The sequence below is a fragment of the Erythrolamprus reginae genome, chromosome 7, assembly GCF_031021105.1.
Source record: "Erythrolamprus reginae isolate rEryReg1 chromosome 7, rEryReg1.hap1, whole genome shotgun sequence".
Taxonomy (NCBI): Eukaryota; Metazoa; Chordata; class Lepidosauria; order Squamata; family Dipsadidae; genus Erythrolamprus; species Erythrolamprus reginae.
Window position 1 is genome coordinate 10,909,946 of NC_091956.1, and position 17,338 is coordinate 10,927,283.

The window sequence follows — 17,338 nt, forward strand, 5'->3', positions numbered from 1 at the left end:
AAATTTGAATTTCTGAGGCCGAAGGGAGAAATAGGAACATTTGAAGTTCTGGTGAAAAGCTCTCTGCAGTCGTTTTGATCCAAAAAGAGGAGAAGGATGAAGATGGACCTTTGAGAGCAATGAGCTCCAGAGCTACAAGCTTTAAGCGACCAGAAAACTGGTCACCTAGATTAAGCACAGAAGCTAGCAATAGTTGAGCAGTAACATTTAGACTTATCTACCACTTCTATTGCTTTTACAGCCCTCTCTAAGCAGTTTACAGAAACAGCTTCTTGCCCCCAACAATCTGGGTCCTCATTTGACCCACCTCGGAAGGATGGAAGGCTGAGTCAACCTTGAGCCAGTCAGGATCGACCTCCTGGTAGTGGGCAGAGTCAGCCTGCAATACTACATTCAAGGAAGGAAGGAAGGAAGGAAGGAAGGAAGGAAGGAAGGAAGGAAGGGAGGGAGGGAGGGAGGAAAGAGGGAGGAAGGAAGGAAGGGTGGGAGGGATGGAGGATGGGAGAGAGGGAAGGAGGGAGGGAGGGACAAAGATACAAAGAAGGAAAAAGAAGGAAGGCAGGAAGGAAGGAAGGAAGGAAGGGACAAAGAGACCAAGGAGAGAGAAGGAAAGAAGGAAGGAAGGAAGGAAGGAAGGAAGGGAGAGACAAAGAAGAAGAGGGAAGGGAGGGTGGGAGAGAGGGAGGGAGGGAAGGAGGGAGGAAGGAAGGAAGGAAGGAAGGAAGGAAGGAAGGAAGGAAGGAAGGAAGGAAGGAAGGAAGAGCCAGGGTGCCGCAGTGGTTAGAGTGCAATATTGCAGGCTTCTTCTGCTGACTGCTTGCTGTGGTTCAGCGGTTCAAATCTCCCCACCAGCTCCAGGTTGACTCAGCCTTCCATCTTTCTGGTGCTGGTCAAATGAGGACCCAGATTGTTGGGGGCAAGAGGCTGATTCTGTAAACCACTTCGAGAGAGCTGTAAAAGCACTGTGAAGTGTTATATAAGTCTAAGTGCTATTGCTATTTCAACTGGGTGGAGAAACCTCCATGGACTTCAGATTCGAGTTTCTTCCAGAAGCGCCAACATGGCTCTGCTATTAAATTGGAACTAAATATTTTTGCCTCGGAATCTGATTTAATTCTTGATGCTATTGGAACCCTGACGTGTAGCATGATTCCACACAGGTTGCAGAATGCTGAAATGAAACTGGTTGAACACTCTACTTCACAGATGGGCAGAGAGGAGTATATAATTTATATTCCAACTGCTGTTCTGTCAAGCTCTCTGGTAGAATCCTCCCAAAAATGCACAGATACAATTTCAGACACACACACGTTTGAAAATTCAAAACAATGTTCTTTATAATGAAAATTCACTTAAACCAAGCCCTCTTTTGGTATAGCAAAGAGCACTTGTCTCCAAACAAACTGGTAATTTGTACAAGTCCCTTATCAGTTCTGTGATACTTAGCTTGCAGCTGTGAGGCAATTCACAGTCCTTCTTCTTTCACAAAGTGAAACACACTTTGCCCTGGTTTAGTTTCAAAGCGGGGGAAAATCAGCACACACAAAAGGTCAAAGTCAGCAAAGCAGTCACGAAACACAACGATCAGATACTCCTCCACAATGGCCAAACCCACAGGCTGCTATTTATAGCAACCTCACTAATTACCACAGCCCCACCCAACCACAGGTGGCCTCATTTTCTTTGATAATAATCTCTCAGTTGTTGCTGCCTATGCATCGCTCTCCGCATGTGTGGCTGTATCATTAACTCTTGTTCTGAATCCAAGGAGGAGCTAGATAATTGATCTCCTTCTGAGCTGTCTGCCACACTCTCCTCCTCCCTGTCACTCATGTCTTCTTGGTCACAGGAGCCTTCATCAGCAGATTCCACCGGGGGCAAAACAGGCCTGCAGCATGTGGATGTCTCCCCCACATCCACAGTCCTTGGGGCAGGAGCTGGGCCAGAGCTAACCACAACAACTTACTTACTTACTTACTTACTTACTTACTTACTTACTTACTTACTTACTTACTTACTTACTTACTTACTTACTTAATTACTTAATTACTTAATTACTTAATTACTTAATTACTTAATTACTTAATTACTTACTTATTTATTTGATTTTTATGCCGCCCTTCTCCTTAGACTCAGGGCGGCTTACAACATGTTAGCAATAGCACTTTTTAAACAGAGCTAGGCTATTGCCCCCACAATTCGGGTCCTCATTTTACCCACCTCGGAAGGATAGAAGGCTGAGTCAACCTTGAGCCGGTGATGAGATTTGAACCACTGACCTTCAGATCTACAAGTCAGCTTCAGTGGCCTGCAGTACAGCACCCTACCTGCTGCGCCACCCCGGCGCAGATCTCGCTGGCATTTTTGAGATAGTCTAAATATTGATTGGCTGGAAGTTCAACATTAGAGAGACGAAGCACATTCGCACCTTGCTCAGCGTGAGTCAAGCATATAGGATTGAGATGCATAAAACTCCAGCAAAATTGAAATTGAGAAGTCAGAAGACCCCCGAGAGCAAAAGAATGGATGTCGTGTTTAAAAAGAACCCCCCATCAGCTTTCACCTACCATCCACTTTAAAAAAAAAATGGGGCTCAGCATTCAAAAGTAAATTATTTTAAATCCCTGCTGACTTTTAGTGGGAGAGTTAAGCTCAAGCTTAATTTGTTGGTTTCAATGGAAGAGAATCCCCGTAATGAGAGGGAATTAATTTGTGATTAATTCTTTTCCATTGAAATGAAGGTACGAACTTTGGGTGGGTTGTCCCCATTCACTGATACGTGGTAGCACGGGAAAAGGAAGATGTGGGAAGGACATGTGGGCCAAGGGAGGGGAAAAAAATCAGAGACAGCATTTGTTTGTTTGTTTGTTTGTTTGTTTGTTTGTTTGTTTGTTTCTTTGTTTCTTTGTTTCTTTGTTTCTTTGTTTATTTATTATTTATTATTATTTATTATTTATTATTTATTATTTCTTATTTATTATTTATTATTTATTATTTATTATTTATTATTTATTATTTCTTATTTATTATTTATTATTTATTATTTATTATTTCTTATTTATTATTTATTATTTATTATTTATTATTTATTATTTATTATATTATTTATTATTTATTATTTATTATTTATTATTTATTATTTATTATTTATTATTTATTATTTATTATTTATTATTTATTATTTATTATTTATTCCGTCCAATACATAATACACATTGAAGAGAAAGATATGTAATAATATAAGTAAAGAAAAGAATAGAAGAAAAGATATAAAAGTATAGGTGAACATATTTGAAAGGAAGAAAAGATAAATGAGATAAGGAGAGACAATTGGACAGGGGACGGAAGGCACACTGGTGCACTTATGCACGCCCCTTACTGACCTCTAAGGAACCTGGAGAGGTCAATCGTGGATAGTCTAAGGGGGAAATGTTGGGGGTTAGGGGTTGACACTACTCAGTCAATTAATGAGTTCCATGCTTCGACAACTCGGTTGCTACAGTCAAGTTTGGAGTCGTTAAGTTTGAATCTGTTGCGTGCTCTTGTGTTGTTGCGGTTGAAGCTGAAGTAGTCATTGACAGGTAGAACGTTACAGCATATGATCTTGTGGGCAATACTTAGATCGTGTTTTAGGCATCGTAGTTCTAAGCTTTCAAGGCCAAGGATTGATAGTCTGCTTTCGTAGGGTATTCTGTTTCGAGTGGAGGAGTGAATGGCTCTTCTGGTGAAGTATCTTTGGACATTTTCAAGGCTGTTGATGTCTGAGATGTGGTATGGGTTCCAGACAGATGAACTGTATTCAAGGATGGGTCTGGCAAAAGTTTTGTAGGCTCTGGTGAGTCGTGTGAGATTGCCAGAGCAGAAGCTGCGTAGGATCAGGTTAACAACTCTAGAAGCCTTTTTGGCGATGTTGTTGCAGTGGGCTTTCAAGCATTCAAGAAGGTCAAGCCAACTTAGTGATCACCTTGGCCAAACTACAGGGTTGACACAGAAGCCTTAACAGGGGGCTGGACTAGAAGACCTCCAAGGTCCCTTCCAACTCCATTGTTGTTGTTAATGTTACTAAGCTCAGAAAGGTTTAATAGAAGTCTTAGATCTGCACACATCGTACGAAAATACATCACACAGTCCTAGACGCTTGGGAAGTATTCGACTTGGGATATTGTGATACGAAATCCAGCATATGAATCTCATTTGCTGTGTATTACTGTTTTTTGTGAATAAAATAACAACAACAACAATAATAATCATATACTAATTCAATTATCTCTCAGCCTCGGTATATATTCTGGTCCGATGCCCTTCATGGCATTGGACCAGAATATCTCCGGGACCGCCTTCTACCGCACGAATCCCAGCGACCGGTTAGGTCCCACAGAGTTGGCCTTCTCTGGGTCCCGTCGACTAAACAATGTCATTAGGCAGGACCCAGGAGAAGAGCCTTCTCTGTGGCGGCCCCGACCCTCTGGAACCAGCTCCCCCGAAGATCAGAACTGCCCCCACCCTCCTTGCCTTTTTAAAGTTCTTAAGACCCATCTCTGCCATCAGGCATGGGGGAACTGAGACATCTCCCCCGGGCCTATACAGTTTGTACATGGTATGTTTGTGTGTATGCTTGCTTTTAATAATGGGGTTTTTAGTGTTTTTTAAATTATAAGATTTGTTCTTACATTGTCTTTGTTATTGTTGTGAGCCGCCCCGAGTCTACGGAGAGGGGCGGCATACAAATCTAATAAATAATAAATAAAATAATAATAATATAGCTTACCTCTTGCTACCTCCTTTTCTAATTTTGCCATCCAGATGAACCCAATTGTCCCCTATTCACTATTAATATTCCTTCAAATGTTTAATAAAATACCTCCAACTTCTTAAAATTCAGCCCTAGTGCCTCCTTCACCACCTCATTCATTTTTCTAATAACTAAAAACCCTTATATCACCTATCTTTATATTTTTAAAAGGAATACAGTTTTAAAACCTCTTCCCACACATACACCAACTTCTTTCCAGTGTCCAGTTTCAAGGATTCTGCTTTTGGGAGGGAGAGAGAAAATTGACAGGCTGTAAAGTCTACTTCTATTTCACTACTACTCTTCCCAGACAATTCCCTCACTAACCAACACCCCACCCTAAACATCCAGTTTACCCTTTGAGATTGCCAACTAAGATTGGAATCAGTTCTTGGAAAAGAATCAGAATACTAAATATATACTTGGAGTACTCATATCCAATGACCTAAGTGCCAGAGCCCACTGTAACAACATTGCCAAGAAGCATTGCCCAGTCAACGAAGCGGTGGAAGTGATGTGCCGGTGCCTGGAGGCTGTTGGGGCCTGGATGGGTGTCAACAGACTCAAGCTCAACCCGGATAAGACGGAGTGGCTGTGGGTTTTGCCTCCCATGGACAACTCCATCTGTCCGTCCATTACCCTGGGGGGAGAATTATTGACCCCCTCAGAGAGGGTTCGCAACTTGGGCGTCCTCCTCGATCCACAGCTCACATTAGAACAACATCTTTCAGCTGTGGCGAGGGGGGCGTTTGCCCAGGTTCGCCTGGTGCACCAGTTGCGGCCCTATCTGGACCGGGACTCATTGCTCACAGTCACTCATGCCCTCATCACCTCGAGGTTCGACTACTGTAATGCTCTCTACATGGGGCTACCTTTGAAAAGTGTTCGGAAACTTCAGATCGTGCAAAATGCAGCTGCGAGATCAGTCATGGGCCTATCTAGGTATGCCCATGTTTCACCATCACTCCGCAGTCTGCATTGGCTGCCGATCAATTTCCGGTCACAATTCAAAGTGTTGGTTATGACCTTTAAAGCCCTTCATGGCATCGGACCAGAATATCTCCGAGATCGCCTCCTGCCGCACGAATCCCAGCGACCGATTAGGTCCCACAGAGTTGGCCTTCTCCGGGTCCTGTCAACTAAACAATGTCGGTTGGCGGGCCCCAGGGGAAGAGCCTTCTCTGTGGCGGCACCGGCCCTCTGGAACCAACTCCCCCCGGAGATTAGAACTGCCCCTACTCTTCCTGCCTTCCGTAAACTCCTTAAAACCCACCTTTGCCGTCAGGCATGGGGGAACTGAAACATCTCCCCCCTGGGCACGTTTAATTTATGCATGGTATGTCTGTGTGTGTGTCTGTTAGCATATGGGTTTTTTTAAATATTTAAATATTTTAAATTTGTCTGATTGCTTATGATTTGTTTCTACATGTTGTGAGCCGCCCCGAGTCTTCGGAGAGGGGCGGCATACAAATCTAAGTAATAAATAAATAAAATAAATTAAGAGTTGTCAATCTAATCTTACGTAGCTTCTTCTCTGGTAACATCAAACTGCTAACCAGAGCTTACAAAACATTTGTCAGACGAATTCTAGAATACAGCTCACCTGTATGGAACGCCTTCTGCTGCACGAATCCCAGCGACCAGTTAAGTCCCACAGAGTTGGCCTTCTCCGGGTCATGTCGACTAAACAATGCCGTTTGGCGGGACCCGGGGAAGAGCCTTCTCTGTGGCGGCCCCGACCCTCTGGAACCAGCTCCGCCCAGAAATCAGAATTGCCCTCACCCTCCTCGCCTTTCGTAAGCTCCTTAAAACCCACCTCTGTTGTCAGGTATGGGGGAATTGAGATACTCCTTTCTCCCTAGGCCTATACAATTTATGCACGGTATATTTGTGTGTATGTTTGGTTTTTAATAAGGGTTTTTTAATTATTTTAAATATTAGATTTGTGATATGCTGTTTTATTATTGTTGTTAGCCGCCCTGAGGCTACGGAGAGGGGCGGCATACAAATCTAATAAATAAATAAAATAAATAAACCCGCATTGCATATCAGACATCAGACATCATATCATATATGATATATGATATGATATATCATATTATATCAGACATCATATCAGACAAACAAGAGAATCCAGAAATATTTCACAAGAAGAGTCCTTCACTCCACCACTCGCAACAAAATACCTTATTCCACCAGACTTGAAATACTGCAATTAGACAATTTACAACTACGTCTCCTCCGATCTGATCTAAAGGTAGTTCACAAAATCATACACCAAAATGTCTTTCCTGTTAGTGACTACTTCACCTTCAACTGCAGCAATGCACAAGCACGCAATAGATTCAAACTCAATGTAAACTGCTCCAAACTTGACTGCAGAAAATACAACTTCAGCAACAGAGTGATCAATGCCTGGAATGCACTATCAGACTCTGTGGTTTCTTCTCCCAAACCCCAAAATCTTCAACCTTAGATTGTCTACAGTCGACCTCTCCCCGTTTCTAAGAGGTCTGTAAGGGGCGTGCATAAGCTCACCATTGTGCCTACTATCCCATTGTCCTCTTTTATTGTTACTTTTTCCTTATGTTATGTCTATACAAACTACAGTGGTACCTCAAGATACGAACCCCTCGTCTTACGAACAACTCGTGATACGAACCCGGGGTTCAGAAAATTTTTGCCTCTTCTTACGAACTTTTTTCGAGTTACGAACCGGCGTTCGGAGACTGCTGGGAAGCCGCGCGGCTGTTTTAAAAGGTGACAGCCGGGCGGCGGGGCTTCCCAGAAGCCTCCCGAACGCCGGTTCGTAACTCGAAAAACGTTCGTAAGAAGAGGCAAAATTTTTCTGAACCCCGGGTTCGGTTCGGGAGGTTGCTGGGAAGCCCCCCAGGCCGGCTGTGACCTTTTAAAACAGCCGCGTGGCTTACCAGCTGTCTCCCGAAGCCGAACGCCAAAGCCGAACTTCCGCGTTCGGCTTCGGGAGGCAGCTGGGAAGCGGCGCGGCTGTTTTAAAAGGTCACAGCCAGCCTGGGGGGCTTCCCAGCACCCCCCCGAACCCTGAACTTGTGCCGAACTTCCGGATTCGGGGTTCGGGGGGGTGCTGGGAAGCCCCCCAGGCCGGCTGTGACCTTTTAAAACAGCCGCGCCGCTTCCCAGCTGTCTCCCGAAGCCGAACGCGGAAGTTCGGCTTTGGCGTTCGGCTTCGGGAGACAGCTGGGAAGCCGCGCGGTTGTTTTAAAAGGTCACAGCCGGCCTGGGGGGCTTCCCAGCACCCCCCCGAACCCTGAACTTGTGCCGAACTTCCGGGTTCGGGGTTCGGGGGGGTGCTGGGAAGCCCCCCAGGCCGACTGTCACCTTTTAAAACAGCCACGCGGCTTCCCAGCAGTTGCGGAACACCATTTTTTTGCGGGTTTTTTTTGGGTTGCACGGATTAATTGACTTTACATTGTTTCCTATGGGAAACAATGTTTCGTCTTACGAACCTTTCGACTTACGAACCTCCTCCTTGCACCAATTAAGTTCGTATCATGAGGTATTACTGTACTACTATCCAAACTATGGTCTTCTTTCATCTTACTTTATACGTTATGTTTATATAAACTACTATACTATACTTCATTGACAAATAAAATGAATGAATGAATAAATAAATAAATAAATAAATAAAATAAATAAATAAATAAATAAATAAATACACAAACCCATTCAGACATTCTAACCAAGACTCAAATTATAACGAAAAATATGTTGGGAAGTCAGATAAAACAATTAGAAATATTTTTATTTTATTTATTTATTTTGTCCAATACACAATGAGGGTTTTAGTGGGTATATATCTATATACACATAGTAAAATACATGATGAAGGTTATAGAGGAGATACTCATAGTAAAATATATCTAAGAAATAATAGAAAAGAAGGTATAGTAATAGAACATATCAATGAAAGAATAGAAGAAGAGATATAGGAATAGAAGAAAGGTATAGGAGATATAGGAGAGCAATAGGACAGGGGAGGGAAGACACTCTAGTGCACTTGTACTCGCCCCTTACTGACCTCTTAGGAATCTGGATAGGTCAACCATAGATAATCTAAGGGTAAAGTGTTGGGGGTTTGGGGATGACACTATGGAGTCCGATAATGAGTTCCACGCTATGAATATATATATGAATATATGAATATATATATGAATGTTGTAAAAAGGGTAAAATATCTCGGGATTTGGATTACAGTTAAATGCATAACTATAAAATATGATAATTACACCAAACTTTTATCTCATCTTTAAAAAGATTTAAAAATATGGAATAACTTACAATTATCTTTATTAGGCAGAATTTCAACAACCAAAATAAGAACATAAGAAAAGCTGTGCTGAATCAGGCCAAAGCCCACCGAGTCCAGCATTCTGTGTCCCACAGGGGGCCCCCAATTGTCCATGGGGATCTTGAGCAGAAAGAGAAGGCAAAACCCTCCTTTTCAATGGGGACCCCCAACAAATGGGATCCAAGAGAATCCTGCCTGCCTCCACCAACATAGAGGCGGCACTTGGACATCCATTTCAATAACCACCAATACACTTGGCATCCCTGAATCTGTCTAATCCTGCCTTGAAACTTTCCAGCCTGACAGCTGTCATGACCTCTTCTGGAAGGGAATTCCATCAACTGAGGACCCTCTGGGTGAATAAATATTTCCCTTTATTTGTCCTTGCTTTCTTACCTCTGAGCTTTAGGGAGGGGGCCCTCGTCCTAGTATTGTGTGATAGAGAAAAGAATTTTTCTCTATCCACCTTTTCTATCCCATGCATGATTTTATACCCTTCGATCAAGTCACCCCGTCTTTCAAGGCTGAAGAGACCGAGGCGTTGCAACCTGGTTTCATAAGGGAGGGGCTCCAATTCTTTGATCACACTGTTGCCCCTTTTTTGCACCTTTTCCAGTTCCATTATATCTTTCTTGAGGTGCGGTGACCAGAACCGTACCCAGAACTGTACACAGTACTTCAAGTGTGGATTGGAGCACTGTGTAAATAAATAAATAAATATATGACTAAAAATATTATACTTATTCCGGGTAATTCCAGTCAATCCAGGGAAAAATTTCTTTACAGATCTAACAAGAATGGAAACAAAATTTATATGGCAGAATTAAAAAAATCCAGAATAAGGCAAACAGCACTACAAGATGTCAAAGAAAGTGGAAGGCTGGGACTTCCAAACTGGAAGACCTACTATCAAGCTGCAGACCTAACTTGGATTAAAGATTGATTAATGCCAGACGAAAAGAAAAGGAAGTACAGTACTGTACTCCGCATTTAAACCGCATTCTGCATAGGCATCGCTTTTATGGACTCAATTCCAGACGGTTTTTCTGCAGAAATTTGCAACCCGGAGTCCTCCTTCAATCGGTCCAGAAATTGCCAGCGTTGGAAACGGAGGCAGCTGGAAGTCTAGCAAGAAGAAGCAGCAGCCCAGGTGAGCTTACCTGTCGGAAGAGTCCCAGTGACGAGCCTGAATAGATACTGGGCGAATTTCAAGATTTCCCGTTTGCACCGTTTGCGGCATCCACTCATTGTAGGCAGAGAAGTCCCCGGCTGGCCAGAAAAAGGCGGAGAGGTTTTTTTTTTCCCCCACGCTCGCTTGGGGATCCACTTGGCAAAACCGGCGCTGGAGGTAGAGGATCCCCCCAAGCAGATTCCGTCCAAGGGGATTGGCCAGGAGTTGGGAGCCAGAAGGCGAAAGACGAGCAGGAGGGAGGCTGAGCGCTCCGGGGCCCGCCTGGCTGCCACGGGCGCGCGTAAAAGGGCTCCCACGCGCGGGGGGCGCGCCGGGACCGTTTCTGCGGCTGCCTCCTTCCCAGCCACGCCGGCTTAAGTCTCCCTTCGCCCCGTGGGAAAGTCGCCTTCCTCGCTGCATCAGCCGGGAGCAAAGGGGAGGCGCCGCCGATGGAGGAAGGGATGGAGAGATGGAGGGATGGAGAAGAACTACCCGGACAGTCTCCGACTTGCAAGGGGAAGGCTCCAACCTCAAGGGCAGGCGGGGGACCACCCCTCCCTCGATGCAAACGAAGAGAGAGATAACTTTTTTGGGTGGGTGGGGGTTAAGGGTGGGAGCACTTGTCTTACGCTACCTTGGATCATCACCACCCTGGGGTAGGAAGGGGATAGAGAGCCAAAGCCCCGGGAAAGTTGATGAGGCTGGAACGACGTCAGCACGTTCTTGGGGGATTTGGGGTGGTGGTGGTGCATTTGGTCGTTGTCAACTTTGTGGAATGAGTAAAGGCGGCGATTTGGCGTTTCTGCCGGGCGGGGCGGGTGTAGGGGAGAAGTGGGTCCTCCTGCTGTAAAGGGGATCTCAAGCCTAGTTTGGCAGTTCATATTTCAGAAGTTTATAGACAGAGAGGGCAGGACCCACTCTTCGGATCCCCTGAATACACTCGCATTTAGCTTTAAGGCTACCAGATAATATGAGACAGACAGACAGACAGACAGACAGACAGACAGACAGACAGACAGACAGACAGACAGACGATAGATAGTAGGTAGATGAAAGGAAGGAAGGAAGGGAAATAGGTGGAGAGAGAGAGAGAGAGAGAGAGAGAGAGAGATAGGCAGGCAGGCAGGCAGGCAGGCAAGCAGGCAGGCAGATGGATAGGTAGATAGATAGATAGATAGATAGATAGATAGATAGATAGATAGATAGATAGATAGATAGATAGATAGATAGATAGACAGACAGACAGACAGACAGACAGACAGACAGACAGACAGACAGACAGACAGACAGACAGACAGACAGACGATAGATAGTAGGTAGATGAAAGGAAGGAAGGAAAATAGGTGGAGATAGATAGATAGATAGATAGATAGATAGATAGATAGATAGATAGATAGATAGATAGGCAGGCAGGCAGGCAGGCAGGCAGGCAGGCAGGCAGGCAGGCAGGCAGGCAGGCAGATGGATAGATAGATAGATAGATAGATAGATAGATAGATAGATAGATAGATAGATAGATAGACAGACAGACAGACAGACAGACAGACAGACAGACAGACAGACAGATGATAGATAGTAGGTAGATGGAAGGAAGGAAGGAAGGAAGGAAGAAGGAAGGAAGGAAGGAAGGAAGGAAGGAAGGAAGGAAAATAGGTGGAGATAGATAGACAGACAGACAGACAGACAGACAGTGATAGATTACCACATTCTGATGTTCCCCAGAGTTTTGGAGCTGGGATGTAATTCAGAAGGTTTATTTCAAATTGGGTCCCTGTTGGGAAGATAGGGTTGAGGGGAAAATCTCCCCATAAACAGGGTGTCAAACTTCCTATTTCCAAGGCAACACCACCTAGGAAAAGCATTTCTCAACTCTGGATATTTAAGACGGGTGGACCAACTCCCAGAATCCTCCAGCCAGCCCATGCAGAATTCTGGAAACGTCCGTCATTGTCAGACACTTGGTTGTTCAGTATGCAGGAAAGGGCTTTTGTCCACATGGACAAAACATTGTGCAATGTACACAACATTGCCATAAATCAACAGAATCCAGCTTTAACTTGAAGGAGACTTTTAAAATGCGATTGGGTTTTTATCCTGCCTTTTTTGCAAAAGTTTAAATGGCTTCTATGCCAAGTCTTGGGTGAAGTATTATGAGTTCATCAGGCCCTGCCTAATGTCATTTCACATACCTGCTTCCTTGAATTCAGATCTATCTCGGAATGCATTGCATTGTAAAGCAATCATTTTCTTTAAAAAAAAAAAATTATTGAATTTTTAAACTCATAAATACAAAAACAAAAGTAAAACGCATAAACATACATAAGCGTACCTCTACTTAAGAACCCCTCTACTTACGAACTTTTCTTGATAAGAACCGGGTGATCAAGATTTTTTTGCCTCTTCTCAAGAACCATTTTCCACTTACAAATCCGAGCCTCTGAAACTGTAACTGGAGAAGGCGGGGAGAAGCCTCCGTGGGGCCTCTCTAGGAATCTCCTGGGAGGAAACAGGACTGGAAAAGGCGGGGAGAAACCTCCGCGGGGCCTCTCTGGGAATCTCCTGGGAGGAAACAGGGCCAGAAAAGGCAGGGAGAAACCTCCTCAGGGCCTCTCTAGGAATCTCCTGGGAGGAAACAGGACTGCAAAAGGCGGGGAGAAACCTCCGCGGGGCCTCTCTGGGAATCTCCTGGGAGGAAACAGGGCCAGAAAAGGCAGGGAGAAACCTCCTCAGGGCCTCTCTAGGAATCTCCTGGGAGGAAACAGGGCTGGAAAAGGTGAGGAGAAGCCTCTGTGGGGCCTCTCTGGGAATCTCCTGGGAGGAAATGGTGTCTCCACCCTCCCTGTGGTTTCCCCAATCGCACACATTATTTGCTTTTACATTGATTCCTATGGGGAAAATTGCTTCTTCTTATAAACTTTTCTACTTATGAACCTGGTCACAGAACAAATTAGGTTCATAAGAAGAGGTATCACTGTAGGGTTTTTTTTAAATCGAATGATAATGTATACATACTAAAGTAAAAATTTTCGTTTATAGCTTTTTCTGGAGTGTTTAATCTGTGGACATTCTCACTTGATACTCCAACAATAGTCACCCATCATATGTGCATCCCATCTACCTTGATATCTTGCTTATTTTATTTATTTATTTATTCATTTATTTACAATACATATGGAAGAGAATAGACATGAAGTAATATATATAAAGATAATATGTAAAAATAGAGGAGAAGATATATGAAAGGAAGAAAATTTATACGATATATGAGATAAAGGAAAGACAATTGGACAGGGGACGGAAGGCACACTGGTTCACTTATGTACGCCCCTTACTGACTTCTTAGGAACCTGGAGAGGTCAATGGTGGATAGCCTAAGGGAAAAATGTTGGGGGTTAGGGGTTGACACTATTGAGTCCGGTAATGAGTTCCACGCTTCAACAACTCGATTGTTAAAGTCATATTTTTTACAGTCAAGTTTGGAGCGGTTAATATTAAGTTTGAATCTGTTGCGTGCTCTTGTGTTGTTGCGGTTGAAGCTGAAGTAGTCATTGACCGGTAGGACATTGCAGCATATGATCTTGTGGGCAATACTTAAATCATGTTTTAGGAGCCGTAGTTCTAAGCTTTCTAGACTTAGGATTGTTAGTCTATTTTCGTAGGGTATTCTGTTTCGAGTGGAGGAGTGAAGGGCTCTTCTGGTGAAATATCTTTGGACGTTTTCAAGGGTGTTGATGTCCGAGATGTGGTATGGGTTCCAGACAGATGAGCTGTATTCAAGGATGGGTCTGGCAAAAGTTTTGTAGGCTCTTGTGAGTAGTGTGAGATTGCCGGAGCAGAAGCTACGTAGGATCAGGTTAACAACTCTAGAAGCCTTTTTGGCGATATTGTTGCAGTGGGCTTTGGCACTTAGGTCATTTGATATTAGTATTCCAAGATCTTTTACTGAGTGGGGGTTGGCTGTGAGAATTTGTTTATTCAGTTTATATATGAGGTTTGGATTCTTTTTGCCGATGTGGAGGGTAGTGCATTTGTTGGTTGATATTTGAAGTTTCCTTCCACAACCTTCAAATCTTGGTGGAACGGTGTTAACAAATTGTGTTAATAAATTGTTCCCCAGTGTTATTGACTTTATTTTTAAAAAGATAAACCCTCTTCCAGATGCAACCAAAAACATTTTCAACTCTTAAATGCGGAAGGCGGTAAAAAAAAGGGCAAAATAGTTCGCCTGGGTCATTATCAGCAGTACGACGAGGTTAAATTTAGCATTACTTTTTTTTTTTGCAGACTTTTTATAAGACTCTCCGCTGTGCCAATGACTGAGGGCACAACTGGATTTGTTTCTGCCTATCCAGCAGCCACAAATATGTATTTACACTTTCAAAGCATTTGACAGTTCTCTAAGAAGAATGGCTCTCGGAGCAGCTTATGAACAATCCAGGAAAAGCATGTGATGGGAGAAAACGAGGAGGAATAGAAGAGGGATAATCATTATCCATCATTCTCACCCTGCACCAGACTTCAAAAAGCACTGGGGGGAAAAATTAGGATTTTATTTTTATCTATTTATTTATTTTGTCCAATACACAATGAGGGTTTTAGAGGGTATATAATAGAATTGAAAAATCAACAGACGATCCAAAGTGCAGACTCTGTAAAGAAACAGATGAAACAATCGATCACATACTCAGCTGCTGCAAAAAGATCGCACAGACTGACTACAAGCATAGACACGATGCTGTGGCACAGATGATCCACTGGAACTTGTGCCGGAACTACCATTTGCCAGTGGCAAAGAACTGGTGGGATCATAAGCCCGAAAAAGTGGTCGAAAATGAGCAAACAAAACTACTGTGGGACTTCAGACTTCAGACTGACCGAATTCTGAAGCATAACACACCAGACATCCTGATTGTGGAGAAAAAGAAAGTATGGATCATCGACATCGCAATCCCAGGAGACAGCAGAATTGAGGAGAAGCAGCTAGAGAAATTAGTGAAATACGAAGATCTAAAAATCGAGCTGCAACGACTCTGGCATAAGCCAGTGAAAGTGGTCCCAGTGGTACTTGGCACGCTGGGCGCAGTGTCAAAGGATCTCGGCGGACATTTGAAAACCATCGGAATTGACAAAATCTCCATCTGTCAATTGCAAAAGGCTGTTTTACTGGGATTGGCAAACATAATTCGCCGCTACATCACGCAGTCTTAGGTGCTTGGGAAGCGCCCGACTGGTGATGAAATACGAAATCCAGCATAGTGATCTTGTTTGCTGTGTTGCATTGACATAATAATAATAATAATAATAATAATAATAATAATAATAATAATAATAATTATTATTATTATTATTATTATTATTATTATTATTATTATTATTATTATTATTATTATTATTATTATTTGACCCCTTCTTCTTTGTGGCAGCCCCTCAAATGCTGGACTGCTTCTATCACAGTCCTTCTAGACATTAAACAAGAAAAACCCAATTCCAGCAACCATTCTTTATATGTGTTAGCTTCCAGTCCCCAAATTATCTTCCTATCTCTGCTTTCTGCGCTACTTCTTGTACTACAATGCTTTACAAATCTATATTTTGTGTCCACTGATCATTCTTGGCTCCGTATTCTGCATCATTCCAGGTTCGTCCTTGTTTGTTGCCCTTTTGTTTACAGCCCTTGATTTTAAAAGTAATTAAGTTTCCCCAATACTCTTGATGTATCCATTGTTCTCTTGTGCTAGATCAGGTCTTGGTCTCCGGGGGATTCGTATCAATCCAGGATTTTGGGGCATTTATATTGGCAGGGTTTTTTTGGTAAATAATAAATGAGGGTATTAAAAAAGCTAATTTGATTCAACTCAATTGCCGTTGATAATTTATTTCTGCCCCTGGAAATGTTGCTACCTGATTTAGCGTGTGGTCATTCTGCGTGACTCTGATTGTGGTTAAGGCCAAAGTGTAAACCAACAAAAAGTGGCATTTATTTGGGACAACATGAACTGGATAGTTTTTGCTTCTTCACATCGTGGAAGTTGAAAATAAATAAAATTGCAAATATTAATATAATGGTCAATAAATAATGCGATCGATTGACACGGACACACAAAGATTGTATACCGATGACACAGAAATGTAAAATATAAGTACAGTGGTACCTCTACTTATGAATTTAATTCGTTCTGTGACCAGGTTCTTAAGTAAAAAAGTTTGTAAGAAGAAGCAATTTTCCCCATAGGAATCAATGTAAAAGCAATTAATGCGTACAACCCCACCCCAAAAGTCACCCCTTTTGCCTTGTGCCGCTGGGAATCCCCACCTCCAGACTTCCGTTGCCAGCTGAAGTGCCCATTCTTGCATTGATGGGGTTTCCCTGAGCCTCCCCTCACTGGGATTCAAAGCAGTGCCAGCAAAAATGAAGGGAATCCCAGCAAGGGGAGCCTCAGGTGAATCCCAGCCATGCAAGAATGGGTTTTTCAGCTGGCAATGGAAGTCTGGAGGTGGGGTTTCCCAGCAAGGGGAGGCTCAGGGAAATCCCAGCAACACAAGAACGGGCGCTTCGGCTGGCAACAGAAGTCTGGAGGCAGGGATTCTCAGCAAGGGGAAGCTCAGAGAAATCCCAGCAATGCAAGAACGGGCACTTCAACTGGCAATGGAAGTCCGGAGGCAGGGATTCCCAGCGAGTGGAGGCTCAGGGGAATCCCAGCACTTTGGCTGGCAACGGAAGTCCGGAGGCGGGGCATCCCAGCTCAGGTTTGTAAGGTGAAAATAGTTCAGAAGAAGAGGCAAACAAAATCTTAAATACCAGGTTCGTATCTCGAAAAGTTCGTTAGTAGAGGCGTTCGTAAGAAGAGGTACCACTGTATTTGTATGAACGCAATTTAAGTTGCAGTAACTGTTATAGCCTTTGCATGAATAAAATTATTCTTTGTAAACAGTATATTTGGTAAGTTTTTCCTTTCCTTTCCTTTATAGGCACAGTTTGTATGATTTTTGAGGGTATCCTGTAGCTTAGAAAGTTGACATGGTGGACAAAAACTGAGATTATTTT

General features: G+C 43.3%; 1 protein-coding gene across 2 annotated transcripts in view; it reads right to left on the reverse strand.

The window, feature by feature from the left end:
• Positions 1–17,338, reverse strand: part of KCNIP4 (potassium voltage-gated channel interacting protein 4) — a 311,697-nt gene that overhangs the window by 220,379 nt on the left and 73,980 nt on the right. Inside the window, exon 1 of one of the 2 annotated variants that reach the window (XM_070756978.1) lies at positions 10,283–10,433. The exons of the other annotated variant lie outside the window; for it this stretch is intronic. Within the exon in view, the coding sequence (XP_070613079.1) occupies positions 10,283–10,370 (88 nt within the window). The 5' untranslated portion in view covers positions 10,371–10,433. Of the gene's footprint in view, positions 1–10,282; positions 10,434–17,338 lie in introns of those variants that run through there. 2 annotated transcript variants of the gene reach the window in all.